Raw genomic sequence first — 26025 nt, 5'->3', positions numbered from 1 at the left:
CAAAGAACAAAAGTTAAACTGGTGAAAGTAATACTCACAAGACAGTGTGTAGGAAATGAACTTTACAACTTGATGGGGAGGAGGAGTTGTGGAGAGGGAAAGTGGGAGAAAAACAAGAGAGAATGTAACAATGTTTGACAAGATGTATTCATTGTCTTATGTATGTAACTGTAACCTCTCTGTACATCACCTTTACAATAAACAACAACAACAAAAACAATTGCTGGTTGGAGCATTGAAGATGAAAGCCTTTGAAAGGTTCCCTCTGTGCCCCCCGCCCCCTGCCCTGGAAAGTTCCTCTCTGCTACTCACATTTGGTATTAATATACAGTTGCCCAAATATTTGAATTTTTCCAAGAAAATAATTGTATAAACCCCAAAGACTAAAATCTCCTGTCTCTTAAATGATTTTATTTGTATTATGAAATTGAATTTGAACTCATAAATATCTAACCTATTCCATGGGCAATAAAGAAATCAACTTCAATTTTATTTGTCACACAGAAAATTAACTGAGTCATTTCTACCAATATTGCCACATCATACTCATGATTTTTAAAACTCTTTTAAACAACTCAGTCTCAGGCTTGAAGTAAGTCTTTTTGTCCAGTAACATATTATTGAGGAAATGTATCAAGATTTGATTTGAATGATTTTTTACTGAATAATTTTTTACTGAAAGTGGATGTATTTTGTCCTAGTTGATTGACTAAAAGAACAGTTACTATTACAGAGATTGGATTTGTGAGACACAAACTCTTCTTATGAAGAGGACATGTTTTGTTTTTGAAATCTTTTTTGAGGTTCTGGAAAAGTCAGAGACTCTCTCCTCCAGTAGATTGCTCAGAATCTTAATCCAAAGCCAGGAAATAAAAAAAAGGTATGACTCAATAATAGAGGCCCTTAATTCAGTCCTTTCAAACTACAAAGTAGCTACTCATCAGGGCTGGAAAATCTCCTATGTTGGTTAAAATGAAGTGATGCAATCCTTTATTGTATACCTTATAATGTTAACTCTCGTTAAGGATAAAACATTAACTTCAATCAGATAATTCTGATCTTAGAAATTAATTTCACATTGATTAATGTTTCAATTGCTCTTGGCCTCAGTGTGCTTATGTGTAAAATGATGTGGTTGTGATGTGTATGGTTGTCATGGAAACATATTACCACCAGGAAAGTGATCTAAAGAAAGCTGATCTCTATCCTCCCTGTAAAGCATTATTTTTAAGGTTTGCACACATTTATATAATCAACTTTGTTTTACAATGTTATTAATTGACTGAGAACCCAAGAAGAAGTTTGCTCTACATTATGTGAGTATCTGACCAGGCACTAGAAACATGAGCTGCCTAAGGACTGATATTTTTACCGATAGGCATTGGTTTTAATAAGAAATAAATTATATTTTTTAACAAGAAATAGCTTCTAGTTTATTCTCACAAATTAAAGAGGGGAATAAAAGCTGGGTACCAGTGGCTCACACCTGTAATCCTATATATTCAGGAAGCTGAGATCTGAGCAGTTCAAAGACAGCTACTGTAGGAAAGTCTATGAGACTCTTATCTACAATAAACCACCAGAAAACTGGAAGTGGCCCTGTAGCTCAAGTGGTAGAGCATTTTCCTTGAGCTTAAGAGTTCAGGGACAGCGCCCATGCCCAGAGTTCAAGCCTCATGGAAGACAAGGAAAAAAATAGAGGGGCTAAGAAATGGACTGAACAAAAATTTAAAAAAATACATCTTATTAGTTACAGTGAAACACTTTACATTTTCTAACATGGACCATCTTCCTAAGTCAGTTCCTGACTTCTAAATTTTAGTCTGTAATCAACTACTCACAAACACTTTCTCAGATCATGAGGAGACAATGATCATTCTTTTTATCAGCATCAATTCATTGCACAAATAAATAATTATCTTTTCATATTCATTTATACAAAGAATCTGTCTTAATCAGACTTATTCTTCCTTTCTATTCTTCCTTTCTTCTTCTGTCTCCTCCATCTTCTTATTCAAATCAATTCCAGAAAACTTTATTGTTCCATTTTCACAAATGAACATAAAGTGTTTTGACCACATTTTCTTTCCTTCACCTGCTCCATTCACCCCTCCATCACTATGTACACACCAGGGGAAAATGTTTCCACTTCCTTATATTCATTTTATTAAGGTGCATATAATTTCTCAAGAGCCTCAATCATGGGATCTCACACATGCATACAATTATTTTAATCATGTTTATATATACATGTGTCTATATATGTTGGGTGTATATATTGCATATATATGAATATGTATTTATATTCCTATATGTATGCATATATGTTTATCTTTTAATCTAGCAATTACATATAAAAGATGATACTTGTCCTTCTGAACCTAGCTTACTTCACTTAATATGATGGTTTCCAGATCCATCCACTTCACGTCAGATGACATAATTTCATTTTATTCTTTCTTCTTCTTCTTCTTTTCTTCTTTCTTCTTCTTTGTCGGTCATGGGGCTTGAATTCTGGGCCTGGGCAATTTCCCTGTGCTCTTCAGCTCAAGGAGAGCACTCTACCGCTTGAGCCACAGCACCACTTCCGGTTTTCTAGTGATTTATTGGAGATAAGAGTCTCACAGAGTTTCCTGCCCAGGCTGGCTTTGAACTGTGATCCTCAGATCTCAGCCTCCTGAGTAGCTAGGATTACAGGCGTGAGCCAACGGAGCCCAGCTTCATGTTTATTTTTATTCATATATATCACACTTTTTAATCCCTTCATCAGTTGAAGGACATCTGGGCTGTTTCCATAGCTTGGGTATTGTGAATATTGTTGCAGTGAACATGGGTGGGAAAACATATTTCTTCAAATAAGTGCCCACAAGTAATATCACTAGATGAAGTACTGCTCTTTTTAAGGTGACGCAAGAGAAATAGATTCAGTCAGTTATTAAGCAGGAAGTTGGAATATAGGGGAGAAAGGAATTTGAATGCTATTGAAACAGATTATTTACAAGTATGAAAATGGAACAATGAAACCTGTTGAGGTTGTCTTACTGTGGGGGGGAAGACATTGATGTAAATGCTTGGAGAGGTAGCAATGAAATCCTTTCACCTGTGTAAAACTAATTCAAGCAAAGAAAAAGAAAGTGAATTTGTAGTTTAATTTGAGGGTATCATTGTGTGAAATGTAACACCACCACACATGCACTCATATACTGAAAATAACAAATAACATCTGCAATATTTTGAACACATATTTTCTTTAAAGCATTCTAAAGTATTATATGGAATATATATGTATGTATATGGAATATATATGCATATAAATAGATAACCAAGCTATCTGTGAACCAACGATAAAAAGGATAGAAACCCAAAAATAAAGCTGGAGGAAATGGATTCTATGCCAGATTTTTTCATCAATTCACAAAAGAAAATCATACTTTGAATGAAATAGATCAGGTAGAATGAAATTAGATGATATGCTGTGTGCTGGGCATTCTTGTCTGCTCAGAATCTTGTAGCAAGCTGGTTAGTGAGTGACAGACTAAAAATTATTTTGAGAACATATGTCCCAGAATAAAACAGCAAAGCAAAGCTGTAAATTGTAATGCTAATGAAAATTAATTCCACAGGCTAATATGCAAAACTAAACTCATAACAATTGTATGAATAATATAATTGGAGTGAGAGATATCTTTAAAAATGCTTAGAGCTTTTTAATAAAAAAAAATTACTGAAGAGTATGTTCCAGAAAGTTCTTTTTTTTTTTTTTTTTGGTCAGTCATGGGGCTTGAACCACTGCCCTGGGCGCTATCCCTCAGCTCTTCACCTCAAGGCTAGGACTCTTACTTGAGCCACAGTGCAACGTCTGGTTTTCTAGTGTTTCTTATTAAAGATAAGAGTCTCATGCCCTCTTTTGCCCAGGCTGGCTTTGAACTATGACGCTCAGATCTCAGCCTCGCTAGGATTATAGGCATGAGCCACCAAGGCCCGGCTAGAAAATTCATAATTCTTACCCTTTCTATTTTGAACTTACGAAGTTGGGGTAATTTGGAGAGAAGGACACTTATTTTTTATTTTCAACATTAATTTTATTTAATGATTTTGTATTAATTTATAATCTTTGGGCAAAGAAAGTTTCATTGTGACATATTTAGACATCTATACAATATACCTCCATCAAACTTACCTCCTCCATCTCTTCTCTCATCATGTCTGTCTTTTCTAAAACAATTTCATATTTCTACTGCTATGCATATTAATAAAGTTCTTCAAACCTCTTCACCCTCATATACCCTCTCAATTGACTTTCCCCACTCCTGCTAGTATCTGTCCCCAAGCAGAGCCTATTTTTCTTTCTTATCCTTCTTTAATTGTTTAGTATATGTTAATTGTATGTGGTATTTTCATCATAATATTCCACACACAATACATAATAATTCAAGCAGATTAAAATTGTCAATTGATTTCTATTTCTAAGTTCACATCTACGTATTATTCAACAGTTTTAAAAAAGATTTGCTATGCTATCTGCATGTAGAGAATCAATGTATTTCAATGTTTTCCACTTTCCATCATTCTCTCCCCCTAATCAACTTTGTCTGAATAGTCCAACAGTTACATTGTGATTATCATATATTTTATATACACACATACATACCAATATATATGCATGTGATTGGGGTATAAAATTCACAGATGAATGAACACATGTGAGGCTGGCTTTTTGCTTCTACTTTCGTATGTATGTTTCCTATAATGAGTGCAGTTGATCAAAGGATCTTTGCCATCAGATCCACACATAAAAGGTAATTTCATGCTGACAAGAAATGAAAGGTAGAGCTGAATTGTAGAGATGCTTGGATCATCTTCATGGTGTTTTGAGAGTTTAAAATTTTCTGTCTGTAGTCTGATTTCTTCAATGTCTGATTTCTAAAAATGGTAAGAAGAACCAACTCTTCTAAGGCCTCTCCTGAAATTTTATATTTGATATTTCAAAGTCTGGAGAGAGAGTTTCAGATTTTACTGCAGATTGTAAAGCTTTTAGATGTCAAGTTTATGCATCTAAATATTACAAGAGTAGGGACTAAAACTTCAGCTCTGAACTAGATTCTTTTTGTTAAACAAGGCAAATCAAATATATTACTTCAGGATTCTACTACAAACTTATCATTTCACTTTAGTATCTTGATATAGAATCAATGTAAATAGACATAAAATAATGTTAACAGAACTGGATGATTGGTAACGCTGATAACCAAAAAGTTCAAAACTTATTATGATTGCAGGATGCTTCTTTGTGCAGATTTGAGGAAAAATGTATGTACATATTTACACAAATATGTAAAAGATTATAGTCTAGCCTGTGTGTCTTCAGTTAGTATTTTCAAAGTCTGAAGGGGAAAAAATAACATTGTAATTGGCAGACACATTGAACTGAGAATAGTATAAAATATGTAAGTGTGAGCAGGCTTAAGACAGAAAGCCTATAATAAGAGTCCTGCAAGGAGAAACTGGTTCTTAAGGACTTTGGTAGGAAAAGATAAACTCATGACACAAATAAATATGAAGATCATTTCTCTACTTTCCTATTTTTTTGAAAAATGTGGCTGACATGGGATGTCTGGACTGACATAGGGTTAGAATGCAAATCTCTTCAATCCTCAGGACCCAAAGAAGGTGGAATAATTTTAAACCTCTGGAAGAGAAGCCAAACCAACCCAAGATACTGTGAACATCAACCCTTTGATTTTAAGGCAAAAGAGTTGAAAAGAGTGAGGAAACAAATTCTGAAGAATGTATGGGCTCAAAAAATAGGCTTTGTAAAGTTGACAGACCAAGAGAGGAGAGCTACATACACTTTATTTTATTGAGTGACCTGCAGTTCCTCAAACATTCATGCTTGCCACTTGAAGTAACCAAAGGGTCAGTAAATATGTCGGTTAAACTACAGAATCATAGGAAACCCAACAGGACTGAACAGAAAATAAGTGTTTTCTGATTGTGCCCTCCATTACGTTGTTATAATATCCTTGATAGATTTTGAAAAAAATCTATGAATGTTACTGCCACATTCTTGGAGTTTTATTTTTGTTTATCTTCTTGTTTATTTCTCACTCCTGGCTTCTGCTAAGTATTGTAAGATGACATTTAGAAGGAGAATCTGTGAAAGTGTTTTATTTCAGATAACAAAGCAATGCATGAAATAGTTCTACCCACTCTTTAATGTATTCATTTCTAGGTAAACAAGGGGAATGTATTACCAGTTTTATCTTCTGAATTGTAATCTTTCTGTCCCATTAGAGATATAAAATATGACTGGACACCTGAAGCTCATGACTGTAATCTTACCTACTTTGGTAGCTGAGTTTTAAAGGATTTCAAGTCAATACAGTTCAAATCTTATCCTGATCAAAAATAAAAGAAAAAAATATACAATGTAATCTTTAATATTTTGGGGGGTAGGAGGTCCTGAAAAGAAAATAAATAAATAAAACTTTACTACAGCAGATTGCACATTGAAAATTGCATTTTTATCTCATTAACTGAGAATTTTGTGAGCAAGATGTTCATTCATTTGGTTTGAAATTGTCATCTTAACAAGTAACTATTAAGCCCTCTTGTCAAAGATTGCTTAGTGTGAATTTTTAGTAATATTTGCGCTACTGTGGACTTTGTACACATGAAAACTCTGAATTTCTTGGCATATAATCTTGGAGGACACTGCTGTTCTGCTTGCTTTTAGTTGCTAGAAAGATGATACTGGATCATGTGATGTGGAAATGAGTCTTATGTAAGTGACTTGAGGCAAATGATTTAAAATTCATTTGTATTTTATTTCCAAATAATACCCTAAGATAAAACAAATATTTAAACAAATAATGTAACATTTTATTTAACTTTTTAAGAGAAGAACTTTGGTGCTGCTTTCTTTTTTCCTAATACAAAAAAATTATCATCGTTACAATAAGTGGATCATTTTTCCTGCCTTTATTTTGTTAGTTGAGGTAATCTTTGGCATTAAATAGATTTCATGACAAATAGGAGCCATATATACTGAAGAGACAGTTACTTAAATCACTAGGGAAGAAAACATAAGTTGTTAAATTTTTAAAAAATGATAGAATAGAGGACTGGTTTAGAAAATCAGAAGCTAAAATATTTTGAGATGAGACAAAATGAGATTAGATGAAAGAACTAAAGCTTCTTATAACACCATAATGTGCTAGTTGTTAGGCAAGATAAAATCTTAATGTCTCTCTCTTGTGAATCTAAGGAGCTCAGCAGTTTTATCTCATTAGCACCTTTTGCTTAAGCCTGTCTGTTGGCAGCTAGAGTTTTAAGAAGGGCCATTGGGGGTATAAGATTTATTTGCATCCCTAGTGCCTCCCCTGTATACATTTCACTAATTGAACAAAACAGAAGATTTCATGCATAAAGAAATCAGGTTCTATAAAGTTTATCTTATTTTATGTATAAGTCTGAAATCACACACTTTCAGTTTACTGAAAAACTATATGGGTTCATTGCAGAGTGTTATTACAGGACGATTTTAATGAGTTAAAACAAAGTACATCAAGTTTAATGCACGTAGGTCCTATACAGGTTTAGGAAATTACTTCAGTTGTAAGGACATATTCATGAAGAGTAAAACATTGATTCTAAGATTTTTCAAGAAGTAAAGGGATATTGGGTTTTTCATAGCTTAAGTATTTTACCAGGAAATAAATAGGCTCACAAATCTGAGATGAACAAATTATACATTGGAAGCTATATAAATCTTACTTAGTTACTTTTATATCCCTCAGAAATATGAGAATAACTATGCATCAAATAATGCACCAATAAGAAGAAAGAAGTCAATTTATATTTCAAATGACAAAACGACCCATATTATAAATCTAAAATTTTTGACTTTATTTTATCTTCCTCTGTAGATCAATCCAAGAATAAATATTTAGCTATCCAATTAGTAAAAATATTCTGAAAAGATGAGTTCAATTAAATAATGATGCATTATTGGCTTAAATTAATGCTTTCTCTTTCAAATATTTATTACATTGACATGCTATTTAAAATATGACAGGATTAAATAAATGACTGTTTACACGTGCAATTTTTTTTCTTTTCCTCATTTGCTGGCTGCTCTCACTTTTTTTTCTTGTTTTATTTTATCTTTATTGTTTCTTCTAAAGCTGTGTCCTGTGCTAGTCAGATTTCTGATACTATACTGAATATTTGAGATCAGTGGGTTATGAGGAGAAAAGGTTTGTTTGGTTTAAAAGTTTTGGAGAATTTAAGCTTAGATCAATTGGTCCTTTTGTTTGTAGTTCTGAATGAGGTAGCATTTAATTTCAGGAAGGTGTAGTAAAGTAAAGCTACCTCACCTCATGGCCAAAAGGAGAACAAATGAAAGGGCGAGAGTGTCATATAGTGTCATATAGTGACTAAGTGCTTTCCACTCAGCTCTCCTTCAAGGTTCCACCATCCCCAAATAGTTCCATAGAATGCAGATTACAAACACTAAAGCTTGAAATTTAATGAACACTGTTTGAAATCTAGTGTCTATCCTTTGTTTATATACTTATCTTTCACCCAAATATACCTATTTTCCTTTCTCCGTTCTTGTTTACCTCAACCACATTCTTTTTTTTTTTTCTTGCATTTACTTTTTCTCTGAAATGCACTACTTTTCCCATAAGAGACATACCATTTGTATGCAATTATGTGCAAGCTAATCTGAAGATAATGAGTGTGTTCTTACTTTCTTGGGAAAGGAGTGATGCCATACAAACTTGGTATATTTGAAACCCTATGTTCAATCTCCAGAATCAAATTTTTTTTTATTTTTATGTGAATGTTTTTTCCAAATCCTCTCTATAATTCTGTCATTTTTCTCAACTGTCAAAGAGACATATCCATGTAGAAATTTGATTCCATTGGTGGTGTTGGCAATATTTCAGGATTATTTTGTATTTTTTTAAAAAAAGTTTTCTTTTCTTTTCATCTTGTACAGTGGGAAGAAATTGGTGAAGTTGATGAGAACTATGCCCCTATTCACACATACCAAGTATGCAAGGTGATGGAACAGAATCAGAATAACTGGCTTTTGACAAGTTGGATCTCCAACGAAGGTGCTTCCAGAATCTTCATAGAACTCAAATTTACTCTGCGAGACTGCAACAGTCTTCCTGGAGGATTGGGGACCTGCAAGGAAACATTTAACATGTATTACTTTGAGTCAGATGATGAGAATGGGAGAAACATGAAGGAAAACCAATATATCAAAATTGATACCATTGCTGCGGATGAAAGCTTTACAGAACTTGATCTTGGTGACCGAGTCATGAAACTGAACACAGAGGTCAGAGATGTGGGGCCTCTGAGCAAAAAGGGATTTTATCTAGCTTTCCAAGATGTCGGTGCTTGCATTGCTCTGGTTTCTGTGCGTGTATACTATAAGAAATGCCCATCCGTGGTACGACATTTGGCCGTCTTCCCTGACACCATCACCGGAGCAGATTCTTCACAGTTGCTTGAGGTTTCAGGCTCCTGTGTCAATCATTCGGTGACAGATGATCCTCCCAAAATGCACTGCAGCGCAGAAGGGGAGTGGCTGGTGCCCATTGGAAAATGCATGTGCAAGGCGGGATATGAAGAGAAAAATGGTACCTGTCAAGGTAAGACCTTGCCTGTAAATCTGCGAGGGCTTTTCTGCTTCCTTTGGATCATGTATATGTATTTCCTCCACTGATTATGAGCAAATGACCTTTTACTTTGCTAATTTATGGAGATTATTTCCCTTCCAGTTTGATTTCTCTCCTCTCTGAATTTTAAATTTTCTGGCAACAACGAAAGATTTAATGCAGTATTTTATGGGATATACATAATTAATACTCGGTGTCTGACTTGCAGTATAATGTTGCGTATTCACTTTGTTTTCTTAAGTTTTATTATTGAATAACATAGAGAAATGGTGAATAACTTTCATGGTATGGTTATTATTTACTACTCTGGTTTTCTTTTTATGAAGTTTTTTATTTTTCCTACTCATCACTTCTTGTGTGGAATGTAATTGCAAAAATCTTAGAAGTGGCTTGTTTTGGCCTGCTTTTAACTGGCATTTAAACTTCTTCTGAAATAACCATGTGATATTCTCAGGAAAATGTTTGTAAATCAGTCAGACTTAGTTTACTATGTTGTTTACATATGGTGGCTGTTTTATGTATGCATTTTAAGAATTCATTGATCATTTTTAAATGCATAATGAGCAGTGTCCCATGAAAATAATGGTTTGGAGATAGAACAATACAAAAAGGTTATTTCAAAGTAATTTGCATTTAGAGGCTTTTTTTTCCTATGTTAATTTTGCTCCTAAATTGAAACTTGATCATGCATGCTTCCCTATTCATTTGAAAATGCTTTAATTTTGCCTACAGTGTGGTGAGTTGTCTTTGTAATCTTGGATTCTTATCAATGGCTTTCTGGAGCAGGATAATACTTTTGTCACAGGGAAGAAGAGCTTATGTAAAAGAAGGAACTTGAACTTGTTTTCACCAAGAGGCACTAACCAGGCCTATTGTCTCACCTGGAAGTTTCAGGAGCCTGGCTGATTTGTTTAGGCTTCACTAGGAGTTGTTCCTAGATCTAGGAAAACAAACCTGGGAAATGAGTTGTAGGTAATAATGATATCGATTTATTTATTCTTTCAGAAGCACATTAGGTATACTAAAATTTCTCTTATTTTGTTTTTGACGAGGTGATGTACAGAGGGGTTACAGTTATATAAGTAATGTAGTAAGTACATTTCTTGTCACACTTGTTACCCTTTCCCTCATTTTTCTCCAACTTTTCTGCTCCCAGTTCCCCTCCCAAGTTGTACAGATCATTTCCAACATATTGTCTTGTGAATATCACTGTTTCCTTGGCTCCCTCCTTGTTAATTCTTGTTTCTTGTACTTTAAAACCTTTTCTAAAATTGATTCTGTAATTGTTTGTTCAAATTAAACTTTAAGTTAAACTTCATCTTTATAAAGATGAGTTTTTCTCTCTCTCTCTCACCCACACCCAACCCCTTCCCCCTCCACAAGCGCACATATATTCACCCACATAAAATTTTGGCAATGAGAAAAAGAAAAGTGAGGTAGAATCTCAGTGTTGTTCTTTATTTTTCTTTCTTTCTTCTTTTCTGCCTTTTTTTTATGGTGAAAATACTGTACAGAGGGGTTAAATTACATGGGAAAGGTAGTGAGTACATTTCTTAGCAAGCATTGTTGCCTCCTCCTTTGTTTCCTCTTCCCATCACTTCCCATCCTCCCCGGCCCCGCCCCCTGCCCCACCAAAGTTGTAAAGTTCTTTTTTCGACATAATGTACATCTCATTGTTGGAATGGGTCCACCTGTATCCCTGTTTAAACAATGTGTCTTTTCCCTTCCCCTCCACAAATTATACCAACATCAAATACAGTGAAAACAGGGGTTACACCGTGGGGGAGGGACATACATGTTTTGATTTTCATTTCTTTCATGGCTAGAGAGGTTCAGCATTTCTTCATGTGTCTATTGGCCGTTCTTATGTCCTCTTCAGTGAAGTTTCTAAATCTTTAGTCCACTTATTTATGGAGCAGTTGTTTCTTTGAGGATTTGTTGTTGGGGGATTTAATTTTTTGAGCTCCAAGTATATTTGAAATATGAGACCCTTATCCATTGTATGGCTAGTGAAGACCATCTCCCAGTCTGTGGGCTTTCTATTGATCTTGCTAGCTATGTCCTTTGCCATGCAGAAGCTCTGCAATTTCATGCAATCCAATTTGTACAACCTTTCTTGATTTGTTGTGTTTCTGGGGCTCTATTGAGAAAATTTCGGCCTGTGCCTAGGAGACCTAGGGTTTCTCCGATTCCTACTTGTAATATTTTCAGGGTGTCTTTTTTGATTTCAAGGTCTTTGATCCGTTTGAAGTTCATATATAAGGTTCAGGATGATATATAAGGATCTAATTTTAGTTTTCTACAGGTATTTAAACAATTTACCAGCCCCATTTACTGAAAAGGCTGTCTTTCTTTATTTCATTGGTCTTCAGGTCTGTTCTTATGCCAGTACCAAGCTGTTTTGATTACTATGGCTTTGTAGTAGAATTTAAAATGTGGTATTGATATTCCTCCAGAAATCTAATAACAACAGATGCTGGAGGGGATGTGGTCAGAAGGCAACCCTACTGCATTGTTGGTAGGAGTGTAAACTTGTTCAACTACTTTGGAAAGCAATATGGAAATTCCTCAAAAGACTCCACATAGAGCTTCCCTATGACCCAGCAATCCCACTTTTGGGCATTTACCCAAATGATCACAAACAAGACCATACTAAAGCTTCCAGCACAACTATGTTTATTGCAGCATTATTTACCATAGCTAAGATATGGAACCAACCCAGATGCCTCTTAGTAAATGAATGAATCAAGAAAATGTGGTATATATACACAAGGGAATTCTATGCCTCCATCAGAGAGAATGACATTGCCCCATTTGTTAGAAAATGGAAAGACTTGGAAAAAATTGTATTAGTGAAGTAAGCCAGGCCCAAAGAAACATAGGTCCCATGGTTTCCCTTATTTGCAATAACTAGTATATGTTTGGGACAAGTAGAAAAGATCAAAAGCTATGTACATATGACTAGATAAGATGGTGTTAAGCAAAATGAACCCCAAGACAGGGAGACAAATGCTTTTTTATTTATAATGTACCATGTGATACTTTTGTTTATTTGTGTGTTCCACCCCCATGGTATAACCCTTGTTTTCACTGTATTTGAGGTCGGTGCTCTGCATCTTGGATACACACTTCTTTAGCTTGGGGAGGGGAAAGGAAAAAACAAAATATTTAAATGTGGATACAGGCTGACCCATTGTAACAATGAGATGTACAAGACACTATGTTGAAATACGAACTTTACAATTTAGGTGGGGAGGTGAGGGGGGGAAATATAGTTGTGGAGGTAGGAGGGAAGGAATGGTAGGGGAAAAACAAAGGAGGAGGTAACAAGGCTTGATAGGAAAGGTACTCATTACCTTGCTCATGTAACTGTAACCCCTCTGTACAGTATTTTTACAATAAAAAAGTACTTAAAAAGAGAGAGAGAGAAAGGAAAGTTTGTCTGACACCAGTGGCTCATGCCTGTAATCCTAGCTACTCCAGAGGCTGAGATATGAGGATTGAAATTCAGAGCCAGCCGTGGCAGGAAAGTCTTGAGACTTTTACCTCCAATTATCCACCAGAAAACAGGAAGTGGTGCTGTAGCTCAAGTAGTACAGTGCTGGCTGCTTGCCATTAGCTCAAGAGTTCAGGGACAGCACCCAGGCCTAATGTTCAAGCTGCAAGACTTACCCCCCCCAAAAAAAAGTTTCTGAAATGCTTATGTGTCTAGAAAATGTTTTAAAGTTTGGTCAGGACTGAATGTAAAGGAGAGTTTTAGCTAATATCCTAACTTTTCTAAGAAGTTTTAGCATGACCTTATATATCATATGCAATTAGAATAGAAGAGTTAGTCCCTTAAATATACTTAACTAAAATGTTGTATTTACCAGTTATTTACAAAATAATGTTTTAACTGTATGGTCTTGGTTATAATAGTTAAAGAGTATGTGATGACTTTCATGACTTCTGTCTTCGTTCATATTGACAAAGGCTATAAAATCCTCTAAAATTCTACAGGGAAAGTTTTGACTACTGAGGGTATTAGAATATCCTGTTGGAATTTAACATGAAGATATCTTAAGAAAAGAATTTATCAAACAATATTTTTAGTGTAAGAATTCAACCCATACAGCTTTCCTTTCTCCTTTCAAAACCCAATAATTGAGAAGATCCAAGAGACAGAAGGACTGACTGCTGTGCTATAGAAAATTCTATTAAACGACTTTACTTTTATTCATGTATTTATCAGGTTACCCTGCTAGTGAAAGCATTATCAGCGACAATGCATTATACAGACTCCATAGACCACAGAGAGTTTCATGTAACCTATTCTATATGAGTAATGCTCTTGGTTGTTTTACAGTTCATAGTTGGTATATAGCCACTCTGGGAAGAATGGAAAATAATTTTTTGATAAATAACACATTGTTGAATGACTAACTCACTAAATAAATGGATAAAAGTTGAAGATTTGTTCTGGAAATTTTACAAGTCAGAGTTAGTCATGATGAGTTTCTTATATCATGTATGTCTACATAATTGTACATGTATATGTGTATGTGGTGTGCCTGTGTCTCCAGGATTCTCAGTCACTCTATATTCTGAACATGAGAGAATAATTATCCCTAAGGGGCTAGAAATGCAGGACTCTTTTGCTTTCCTACTTATTAATTACTTCTAATTAATCTAAAAGTATTTATTGAAATGGTCACTTAGCAATCTCCTAAAATCCTCCACTTCTATGTCCTTTTTCTAGACAGCCATAACTATTTTTGAAAATGATGAATGTATCTTTATGTAGTAGTCAGATGATTGAACTCACTTGGTACTTGCTAGGTAGGCACTTTACCAGAAGTGTGAAACTCCCAGTCCACTTTTACTCTCAGTATTTTTGAGATAGGTTTTTACTTTTGTCCACACCTACAAGGACTATGACTCTTCTATTTAAACTTCTCACATGGCTGGGGTGTCAAGAATGCATCAGATTTTTGTTCATCAAGATGGGACATCGTGAAATATTTGCCCCAGGATGGGTTCCAATTGAAATTCTATCCGTCCTGTTCTCCTAAGTAGCTACGATTATACTTAATCCACCACACATAGCTTAGTTTTGATTTTTGACTGATATGAATATAGAATGCACACATATGTGAGTGTACACACAGATATAGCTTCATCCTCTAACCTCCATATGATACACAGTTCAGTGGTGCTTTATTTTAATTCCCTAAATCTTCTTTCTAGAATCCTCCTAAATTGTGCTTCTTCTCCTCTTCTATGCACTAAACACATGAATTGTTTTCAGTTTCTCAAAGGGACTTTTCTCACTGGCATCACTTGTTTCTTTGTGATTCTGTTGTTGTCCCAGGAATATTCTTCTATCTCTTGTCTTTCTGATTAATTCCTAGTAAGCCTTCAGATCTCTGCTAAAATTTCCCTATTTCAAAGAAGCTGTTCCTAAGTGTTTGAACCAATGTCAAGCCTCAGTGTTATTTACTCACACATCTTTCCCTTCATAGAACTGCTTAGAGTTATGATTTTGTACCTATTTCTTGATTTGTTGTTCAATTAATGACTTGCCTTCTGCAATTATACTTCTTATATACTGCTTGATGGCAGGAGTGCTGAATGTTGAACTCAGAAACAAGAAAGAAATCAAAATGAAAGAAAGGAAAGTAAACCAAAAGAAGAGAAAAAGAATGTTCAAAAGCATACAAGAATATTGTTTTCTGTCCATTTATTTTACCTTTTTATATAATCTATAGAAATCTCTTTACACTGTCTAAAAATTATTTAAAAAAAAGCTTTTAAATTGATCCTCTTTTTGGTCCTAAGACTCTCGGGGCAAGTTCTCATGTTTCAGATATTAAATCATATAACTGATATGAAGTGATTGACAGTTCATATATTAAACAGCATAGAGACAAATTTAGTGAATTTTGCCAAGCTCCAAACATCACATTCTGTAATATATTTGTAGAAGAACCTTCTTCCATAATCACGTTTAATTGCTCAGTTTCTTTAATAACCAAACTAAGTTAGGATTAATTAAGATTGCAATTATGTGAAGAAGCTGAAATTTGAACATATCTCCTGTAACAATTATCATCCATTAATATTTATTGAGTTTGTGCTGGAGAATGACCCAGTCAGTAGTCACTGTCTGAATATAAGTATGTGACCTAGTATACCTATAGACATGTTGTGGTTGATGCAAGGCCTTTGACTTCAGGGTTAAAATGCTGGTCAACTAAATAAATCATAATGCTTTATACTCAAAGGCAGACTGTAGGGATTCAGGCACCATGGCTAATATAGTACTAGTTCATGATCACTTATATCCACATAACTTCCTCTCACTGAACTTTTTCTTAAAATTTAATTTTGTTGTCAAAGTGTACATAGGGGTTACAGTTACATATGTAAGATAGTGGGTATATTTCTTGTCGCACATTATTACCCCCTCTCTTATTTTTCTCCCACTGTCTTTCCCTCCAATGTCCTGCCCCCGCTGCCCCCCACCAAATTTTAAAGTCTATTTCCAACATATTGTATCACTGTTGCATTGGTTTGCCCTTTGTCCTTTGTCTCACCATTTTGTTGTTCCCCTTCCCTTCCCTAATTACGATAAACATATATACAATACACAGGGTACCAAAATCAAATACAGTGACCACAAGGGATAAACCATAGAAGTAATAAAAGAAAAAATGCAAGAAAAAATAAATTCACAACAACAAAGAAAAATCTCAAGGAAGCCAGACCTAAAGAAACAGACTATATGGTTTCCCTCATTTATAATTTATAATAATTAGTATATGTCTAAGATAGTCCTTGAAGAGGATCACAATAGCTCAATAGTTATGTACATATGACCATATAAGATGATGCTAAGTGGGTCAAAGAATGTAGTTTAGTAGTAGAGTGCTTGCCTAGCATGCATGAAGCTCTGAGTTCGATTTCTTGGTACTACATAAACACAAAAAATAAATAAAAATTAAAAAAAAAAGATGATGCTAAGTGAAATGAACTCCAAGATACGGAAACAAGAGTTTTTTTCTTTGAAAAAATATAATACCAGTCCTGGTACTTGAACTGCTGGACACTGTCTCTGAGCTTTAATATTCAAGGCCAGTGTCCTACCACTTTGATCCACAGTTCTGCTTCTGGGTTTCGGTAGTTAATTGCTGAGAAGAACCTCATAGACTTTCCTGACTGTGCTGCCTTTGAACCTCAATTTTATGATCTCAACCTCCTGAGTGGCTGAGATTACAGCCAAGAGCCACCAGGGTCTGGGCCTTCTAACTATTTCTGAGAGAAGTAGAGCACTTTTCTCAGATTAATCGGGGTGTTGTGAAGTACTATAATACTTTTTATTGTGTTATCTGCAATTTAGTATATGTTAATTTTGTAATGCTAATTAATGTGCCTCAAGTTTCAGTAATAAACTTTCAGTATACAAATTTATTTCTTAGAAAAGTTGTTTTCAGAAACAAATAATATTTGAAATCCCTTTATTTAAGTGTGTTTCCATACACATTATTTATGACTACTTCTGGTAAAATTCATGTTATTTTTTTCCCTTTAAGAGTCAAGTGAGGGGGAAAAAAGAATATAAAACAGTTAGCAAAAAAATAAATAAAATAACTAAAAAAAACCCATTTTGGAAGTTTCTCGTTTTTATTGAAGTGAATGTGTTTGACAGAAGTAATTGACTTCACATGAATCAAATGTTGCCTGCTGGGTTCTCTTGTGATGCTGTTGCTAACTTACTCAGATGCAAGGCAAGACCACTAATCTTCATCAGTTGCTGGTGGAATGAAGTAGTAATTTGAAATTAGCCCTAGATAATTATAGTTTCACTTATATCAAATGGAGGAAAGAGATTTCGATGTGGGTCACTGCCAAAACCAGTCAGTGAAGAGGGTATAAAACACATGCTAAACTACAGGGTAAGGGAGGTTACACGTCAAAGGCAGTAGAGAAAAAGCACTTATTAATTGTCCTACTGGGAGATGATTGCACAGCAAGGAAAATGTAGTGAAAATACCCAACTCAGAAAGAGCCTTGATTCAGAAACAGTACTGATACAGCAGGGAGCAGTATGTCGATCATTCATACTTCTAGTGCATATTTATGACTGAAACAAAATTGGCTGAAAATACGGTGTATTAGGTCTTTATGCAATTATACATTGGGGAGCCTAGTTATTTTTAATTAGGCACATTACCAAAAAAGCATCAAAGGGGTTGAACTTTTGGTTCTATTAGGTACGTTGTTCTGGGCAACACAAGGAAACTTATATTAATTTCAAAATTTGAATGAAGGTGGATGATTTTAGAAGTACAAATTATAAGCAGTATGTGTGTGTATGTGTGTGTGTGTGTATGTGTGCCTGTGTGTGTGTGTGTTCTACTGCAAAGAGGAACCACCTACACCAAGACAGTTACCATAGTCCAATCCTTCCATGAGTTTACCAGCATTACACACGAGAATAATGATATAGCTTCACTTGCTCCCTAGAATAGTTTTGGAGCAATTCTGTTAAAGTTTCAGAGCATGTTCCACATTTGGTTTTGATTTTATTTCTTTCCATACAATATTTCTCAACAATTCCACTTCAATATTTTCAACCAGATATTTTTATGTTGGTGCAAAGTGGGGTACTGGTAGTGTCCTGTTTATTGTTGGGTATTCAGCAGTGTGTTTCATCTATGTTTAGTAGATTTAACAGAGGATACACTTCTCCATTTGAAAGTAAAAATTGCTTTTAAGTATCTTTAGAAATCTTCAGTCTTGGTTGAAAACTGCTAATGCCAAGAACTATTTTCATCCCTAACTAGACATATGTGCTATATGCACACATATATAACTATATATACAGTGATCATAAATATGAACCAGATATATGAATGATTGATAAGTTGCTCCCTACTGTACAAATACTGTTTCTCTCTCCCGAGTGGGTATTTCCCCTACATTTTATACACAGACACAGACACACACAGACAGACACACACAGACGTAGATACACACACACAGACACACAACCCACATATGCCTATAGAATGAAATGCATTTGTCAATATATTTATGCACTGGCTACATGTAAAGGTAACAAAAATTAAGGAGATGTGTATTTTGTAAGTGTGACTAATTTAACTTGAATATCAGTAGAAATATTCTGCTATGGGAAGCAACATATTCTAGATTCATTTCATTTGCCAGTAAACTGAGATATTTCTTAAAGGTGATACAGACTACATTTCCAAATCTCTCCTCTATTTTATGTGGGTGAGGATTCTAAAATCAGACAGTTCTATGCTCATCCTTTTTTGAGAAATTAAAAGTTATAGCATTCACTTTTAAACTGTTTGTAAACATAGGCAATGTTCATCTCCTTTGAAGTGATATGCCATCCTAGCCATATTGGCATTATCTATAATGTTTGAGAAATGAATGTTAGGCAGCAAATCTGAATCCAAAATTTAGCAGGTTCCCTTGGTGGTTTGTATGTGCATTTATATATAAGAAACAGTGATATAAGAGATCTTGCATTGAACATTTTTTCTTAACTCTATCTTGATTATAAATTCACTCTTGTTAACTATTTTAGTTATAAGTAGAAAACATTTGGCAAATTAGAAGCAGATAAAAACATAGAAAGTGGAGAAAACTGTGCAAATACATTTTATTTCCTAATCAGTCTAATTTATAGATGGTTTGCTTATTAATTGTGTCTCTTCTCTTTTGTCATTTTCCACTTCCAAAATATTCTCTGCAAATCAACAATTTCAAAGCTATCATTGCTAGTCACACTTACAAAAAAGTCATTAGTCAGATTACTTTGCATTTTTTTTGGTGCCATCCCTGGGGCCTGAACTCAGAGCCTAGATACTGTCCCTGAGGTTCTTTGCTCAAGATTGGCAGTCTACCATTTGTACCACAGCTCCATTTCCACCTGTTTTGAAGGTTAATTGAAGATAAGAGAGTCACATGTACTTTGATTCCAGGGCTGGCTCTGAAAAGTGATCCTCAGATTTCAGCTCCTGAGTAGCTAGGATTAAAGGCAGGCATGAGGCGGCAAAGGAACTTTTTTTAAAAAAATAAGCTTTTTTATTGTGAAAATACTGTACAGAGGGTTACAATCACATGAGCAAGGTAATGAGTACATTTCTGATCAAGCATTGTTGCCTCTTCTTTTTTTTTAATAAGTTTTTTTATTGTGCTATGTCGAAAAGCATAGGCACTTCTAAAGAACTTTTTAGAACTTTGACCCATTGTAACAATGAGACATATAAGGCACTATGTTGAAACATATGCTTTACAGCATCCAGGGAGTTGAGGGAGGAGTTGGGGAGGTGGGAGGTAAGGGATGATGGAGGAAAAACAAAGCAGGAGGTAACAATTCTTGATAGGAAATGTACTCATTACTTTACTCATATAACTGTAACCCCTTTGTACAGTATCTTTATAATAAAAATATTTTAAAAATTCTTTAACAGAGAATAATTATGTATAACTTAAGTTTTGTTTTTTGAGAATAATGCTTTTAGCTTTAAGTAGTTAGTATAAGTTTATACTAAAAATCTCATTCATGAAAGCTCATATTTTGTCTTATCTAGAATACAACTAGGAAAATAAGGAAATAAAATCTACAGCAGGAGTGGGTACCAAATAAGTATTGTTGATATCATACCATTTTTACATTTACATTTAGAATGTTTCATTCAACTTTAAACTTTCTGTTCTGATTTTAAAATTTAAATATATTATGACATTTAATTTCACTGACTGATATATAATTGTACATAACATCAGTAATAAATATTTCAAGTTTCATCTGTCCAAATTTATACATTATAATTACCTTGTACATTAGCCTAGAAAGTCTTTCTAGCCCTTTTGAGGATTGCACAAAAACTCTCTATTAGAAACTAATACCAAGATCAGCTTAATTGTTTTTATATTATCTATCTATCTATCCATCTATCCATCCATCATCTATCTTTGGCATCATCATCATCATAATCAATTAGTTTCTCTAACTGGTCTATATTCATTGTTTTGCTTGCTCATAAAATATTTTCCTTGTATTTAGAATGTAAATATATTGCTTTCAAATTTTTCATTATATATTTATTCAGAAAGACATGGTGATAATAGAAAGTAAGAAAGCATAAAATTGTTAACTCTTGTATGGCTCTTTCTAAAAGGGATATCTTTAACAATAACAATAAAAAGAATGATTTTAAGCAGTGCATACTCTCTTAACTAGTTTTCACTACATTAAATGCTTTTGTGTATTTAATTATTGTTAGCAGTATGTGTGGAGCACATGTTACCTTTCAACATTTAATTCTATTTGATGTTCACAAGCTTTGTCTACATTTCAGGTTGATTTTAAGGTTTTATCTACAAGAACCAAATTGATGTGTCAATAGACTTTGATCTCTTTGGAGCTTGAAGATGTCTTCCTCATTTGAGCATTATTAAGGTGTAGTTTGGAGAAAAGAAAAGGAAAGAAAAAAAGAACAGCCTCAGTCTGGAGAAAGTAACAATTAGAGCAAATGATAATTTGACTGATGGCTAACTCCATTTGTTTGATGGAATTATTAGCAGGCATCAGACTTGGAGAAAGAATGCCGCATAGCTCCTGCTGTGAGATTGTAAAGGAGAATAATAATATGCTACTCCATATGCATAAGGGCTTTTCCTTAGATGAATTCAATGGGCTTTGAAAGGACTCTATGAGGATGTTTCTAATATAAAGAATCAAATCTTAATCTGCCTTTCATGGATTAGAAAAGCCAGGTGATAGGATTGCAGTGTGCTCCTGCAGTGTTGACTTCATGCATCTTTTTCCTGTTTAAACTGGGTTATGTCCTGACCATCTGAAAGCAACATCATTGCCTAATCCTGGGAGCAATTTCCCATACAGTCACCATCTCTTAATGTTTTCCAATGTCGACAGCTTCTGTTTGTAGAACCAGACTGACCTGTATTATTTATTTATTTTAAATTCTCTTTGGAAGGTTTTGTGTGTCATCTGTTTTTGCTCTCTTGATTCAAGCATGATTTAATATGTCAACATTGATTTACCTAACTGCATTTGATTGTCTCCCATACTTTATTTAGAACCAGGCAGCCACCTTTCAAGCATGTTGCTGCCCTAGTAAATGAAATGTCACAACAATGAGGTTCCTTATGTGGTGACAGCAGTAGCTTTCTTTGGCACAGCCAGTGGTTGGGAAATGGGAAGGGGAGAGAATTTAAAGTAAAAGTAATGCTTGTCAGACTGGTGTTCCTAAGACCCATATAGGAAGAAACTGCAGGATAATGTACTTAAACTTGAGGGAACATTGTTGTGTATTTGGGTGAAAATGAATTTAAGTCTAGAATAAAGGGAATTTGTTTTCAGTGTGGGTAAAAAGAAAAGATCTGTTAACAACTTCACCAAAACTAGAATTCTGTCTTATTATTTTAATATGAGCTTTTCTTTTTTTTCTTATCAAATGGCCAGGATCTGAGTCTTTATTGTTCTCAATTTGTAACATAAAAAAACCAATCCATACTCTACCTTTTCTATTACCCCCACAATAATTTTTCTAATCATGATTTAAAAGCCTGTATTCAATTTTAAAGATAAGAGGCTCATAAAGTCCAATAATTAGCAAAACATCTTTGATGCCTGTGTCAACTTAAAAGGCAAACCAAGGCATACTGAATGTGAAAATAGAGAATTGGGGTAAGCCAAAATGAAGACATGAAGGAAGATCGAGTAAATAGGATTTACAATTGCACTGGTTGACAAGGGATAGGCTTGATGGTTGCTTAAGTTATGTACTATAGATACGAACTGCAGTAAGCAGGAGCAAGATGCTCCCAATGTGATTACACAGCAGATGCTCATCTGTCTTTGAGTAACTAAGTAAAATTAACCATACTGAGTCTTTAGAATCCAGGACGTATGTGTCATTGTATAGTCCAGATTCAGCATAATGGACAGGAGTTTACAGATCCATTTTGTTTTACTGATGCCTTCATAGACTAGTTAGATTTACTTTTTTTGAACCCTTTCAATAAGTTTGATAACCAAAGACAAATAGTAGGACTTAAAGTTTTTATTTCTAAAAGCTGGGCAATAGTGGCTCACACCTGTAATTCTGGATACTCTTCCTGAGTATCTGAGGATTGCTGTTCAAAGCCAGCTGGGCAGAAAAGTTCCCATGAGAGACTTATCACCCCCAAAACTACCAGAAATCTAGAAGTGGTACTGTGGCTCTAGTATATGTCAGAGACAAGCAGAAAAGGTCAGATCAGATGATGTTAGACAAAATGAACCCCAAGATAAGAATACATGTGGTTTTTTTCTTTCTTGTTATTATTTTGAACGTATTTATAAGGTGATTTTTTTTGTTGCTTTGTATGTCCCTCCCCTACGGTATAATCCCTGTTTTCACTGTATTTGATGTTGGCATAATTTGTGGAGGGAAGGGAAAAATAAATTGTCTAAATAGGGATACAGGGTGACCCATTGAAACAATGAGATGTAAAAGAGGCTATGTGGAAAATGAACTTTACAACTTTGGTGGTGGGGGGAGGAGGGGGGAGGAGAGAGGGGTGATGGAAAGATGGGAGGGCAAGGATGGAAAGGGGAAACAAAGGAGGAGGCAACAATGCTGGATAAGAAATGTTCTCATTACCTTGCTCATGTAATTGTAACCCCTCTGTACGGTATTTTCACAATACAAAACTTATTTTTAAAAAAAGTGGCACTGTGGCTTAAAGTGGGAGAGACAGTGCCTAGGCCCTGAGTTCAAGCCCCCATGACAGGCTAGAAAGAAAGAAAGAAAGAAAGAAAGAAGGAAGGAAGGAAGGAAGGAAGGAAGGAAGGGATTGTTTTTTTCTTTTTTTTTTTCTTTTTTTTGTCAGTCATGGGCGCTGTCCCTCAGCTCTTCAGCTCAAGGCAAGCACACTAAGGCTTGAGCCACAGCGCCATTTCCGGTTTTCTAATGGTTTATTGGAGATCAGAATCCACGGACGTTTTTGCCCAGGCTGGCTTTGAACCGTGATCCTCAGATCTCAGTCTCCTGAGTAGCTAGGGTTACAAGTGTGAGCCATTGGCGCCCGGCAAAGATAGTTTCTGATTCTACATTTTTTGCACTAGCATTTGTTGGTACAGTTCATCCTTGATTACTGCAAGGTATCCAGAGATACCACCATTGATTAAGAGTAATGAATGCTTAGAATCTCGAGTTCAGAACTCTGTTGCAGATACTTGATTAATTTTCCTCAAAATCTTGTCAGCTTTCACTGATGACATGCACTTTTCACCAAAGGAAATAAACAAAACAAAACAAAAACACTCACTTGATTACATCAGTTAAACATATTTTTTGCCATGTTTTAGCCTTGGAGAATTACTATAATTCTAACCTGGCTTTGTGAGTTCTATTTGCATTTTTGTGGGCAATGATTAAAATTTTTGGGGCAAGGAATCACTGAGTAGATCACAAGTGGATGCAAAAACAAGTTTTAGAGAGTTTCTTTATATCCACCGAGTTGGATTATATTTATATGGGAATTTAAAATGTTGTTATGAAATTTCTGTTGATGTATTTATTATTTTTTCACTATGCTTGGGTAAAACTATATGCAATGAACATACAAATAAGATGGGCTTACTGTATTGCTATCAGTGCCCTGGTATGGCCCATTGAGAAAGTCATGTGGCCAGCACAAGGAATCATATGTATTCAGTCCTATCTGCACCAGGCCAACAACTTCTAAGACAGTAACATTAGGGGAATTCTGGGTATTGTTTGTTTGAATGATATCATCAAAAATTTAGTCTCAGTTTAAGAGAGAAAGCAAGCAGACCAACCAGGCATGCTGTAAGTGATTAAAATGTGTGTGACAGGGCTGGTGAGATCATTAATAAAAAACCTTGATCTGGAACTGATGGAAGAAGGAATTAAGCATTCTTGAAACAGAGTTTGGGTGAAAAATCAGAGATTGGGGAAAAAAAATCAAATGAAGGTAAAAGTCTTAACTGAGGGTAACTTGTCATCATCGAGGGACTGGACACACCTCAGCAGGGGATAGAAGTTATTTTCATGTGGAGTTACAAGGAAATGGAATTAAAGCTGAGGAGACAAGGACCATATTCCTGGAAAACACAAAAGTGGGCCAAAGGGAATACTTTGACTATCAAGTGGAGAGTAAAAGGCAATAAAATACTAGAAATGATAGGAGTTTCAAGAAAGAAGACCTAAGATTCTGAATAAGAGTTGTCTGTATATTTTAACTGAGGTGGTAAGGCAAGAAGGTTTGACACATATGCAAAGAACTGTGACGTTCCTGTACTTCTAAAATGTTTTATTCATATTCTCTTTTAAGCTTGACAACATCCTGTGAGCTAGTTTCTGGGGCAACTGAAGCTCAGAAAGTTAATTTTGCTGAAATCACACATACTAAAACTGGAAGGTGGCAAGCTGACATTTGAACTCAGATATGTTGGCTTTAAAGTCTGTGTCTTAATAGGGTATTTTATGTTTTCCATTAAAATGTACTTGGATTAGATAACTGTATCACCTTGACTAAAGTGACCTGGAAGCTGAACCTGCTGTTCGCGTGATGTGTAATGAAGTGTCCATGATGTACCCCGAAAGACAAAGCTACCAGATCTGGCTGTAAGGGAGATTCTGCCCCTTATTATTATTATTATTATTTTATTTGTTTATTTATTTATTCATTCATTTATTTTTTTTGTTGGCCATGGGATTTGAACTCTGGGCTTGGGTGTTGTCCTTGAGCTCTTCAGCTCAAGGCCAGGGCTCTACCACTTGAGGCACAGAGTCATATCTGGTTTTCAGGTGGTTAATTGGAGATAAGTGTCTCATGGACTTTCTTGCCTGACCTGGGTTTGAACCGCGATACTCAGATCTCAGCCTCCTGAGTAACTAGGATTACAGGTATAAGCCACCAGCACCCTACTCTGCCCTTCTTTTCCGATCTCCACCTTAGGAAGTGGAAAGGTAATTCAGGCAGGAAAGGAGTCAGTATAGAGGCAGAGATTGGAAAAAAAATAAGCAAATAAGGCCTTGTTCGAAGAGCAAACAGGATTAGGAACATACAGGATTGCTATACTCTTGGTTGGGCAGGGTGGCTCCATAGTTACCGTAGGTAGGTGCTCAGGTAAAAACTATAATTGAGGGGCTGGGAAGGTGGCTCAGTGGTAGAGCGCTTGCCTTGCATGCTCAAGACCCTGGGTTCGATTCCTCAGCACCACATAAGCAAACAGAAAAAAGCCGGAAGTGGCGCTGTGGCTCAAGTGGTAGAG

At 35.2% G+C, this 26025-nt stretch overlaps 1 protein-coding gene across 5 annotated transcripts in view; it reads left to right on the top strand.

Annotated features, from left to right (window-relative positions):
* The window catches only part of Epha5 (EPH receptor A5), a 303516-nt gene that overhangs the window by 67684 nt on the left and 209807 nt on the right, over window positions 1-26025 (top strand). For all 5 annotated transcript variants that reach the window (XM_013008946.1, XM_013008943.1, XM_013008945.1 and 2 more), the window contains exon 3: window positions 9008-9671. In XM_013008946.1, coding sequence (XP_012864400.1) covers window positions 9008-9671 — 664 coding nt within the window. The remainder of the gene's footprint in view (window positions 1-9007; window positions 9672-26025) is intronic.

The sequence above is a fragment of the Dipodomys ordii genome, unplaced genomic scaffold (genome assembly GCF_000151885.1).
Source record: "Dipodomys ordii isolate 6190 unplaced genomic scaffold, Dord_2.0 Scaffold8, whole genome shotgun sequence".
NCBI classification, from domain to species: Eukaryota; Metazoa; Chordata; class Mammalia; order Rodentia; family Heteromyidae; genus Dipodomys; species Dipodomys ordii.
This window is presented reverse-complemented; position numbering and strand designations above follow the sequence as displayed.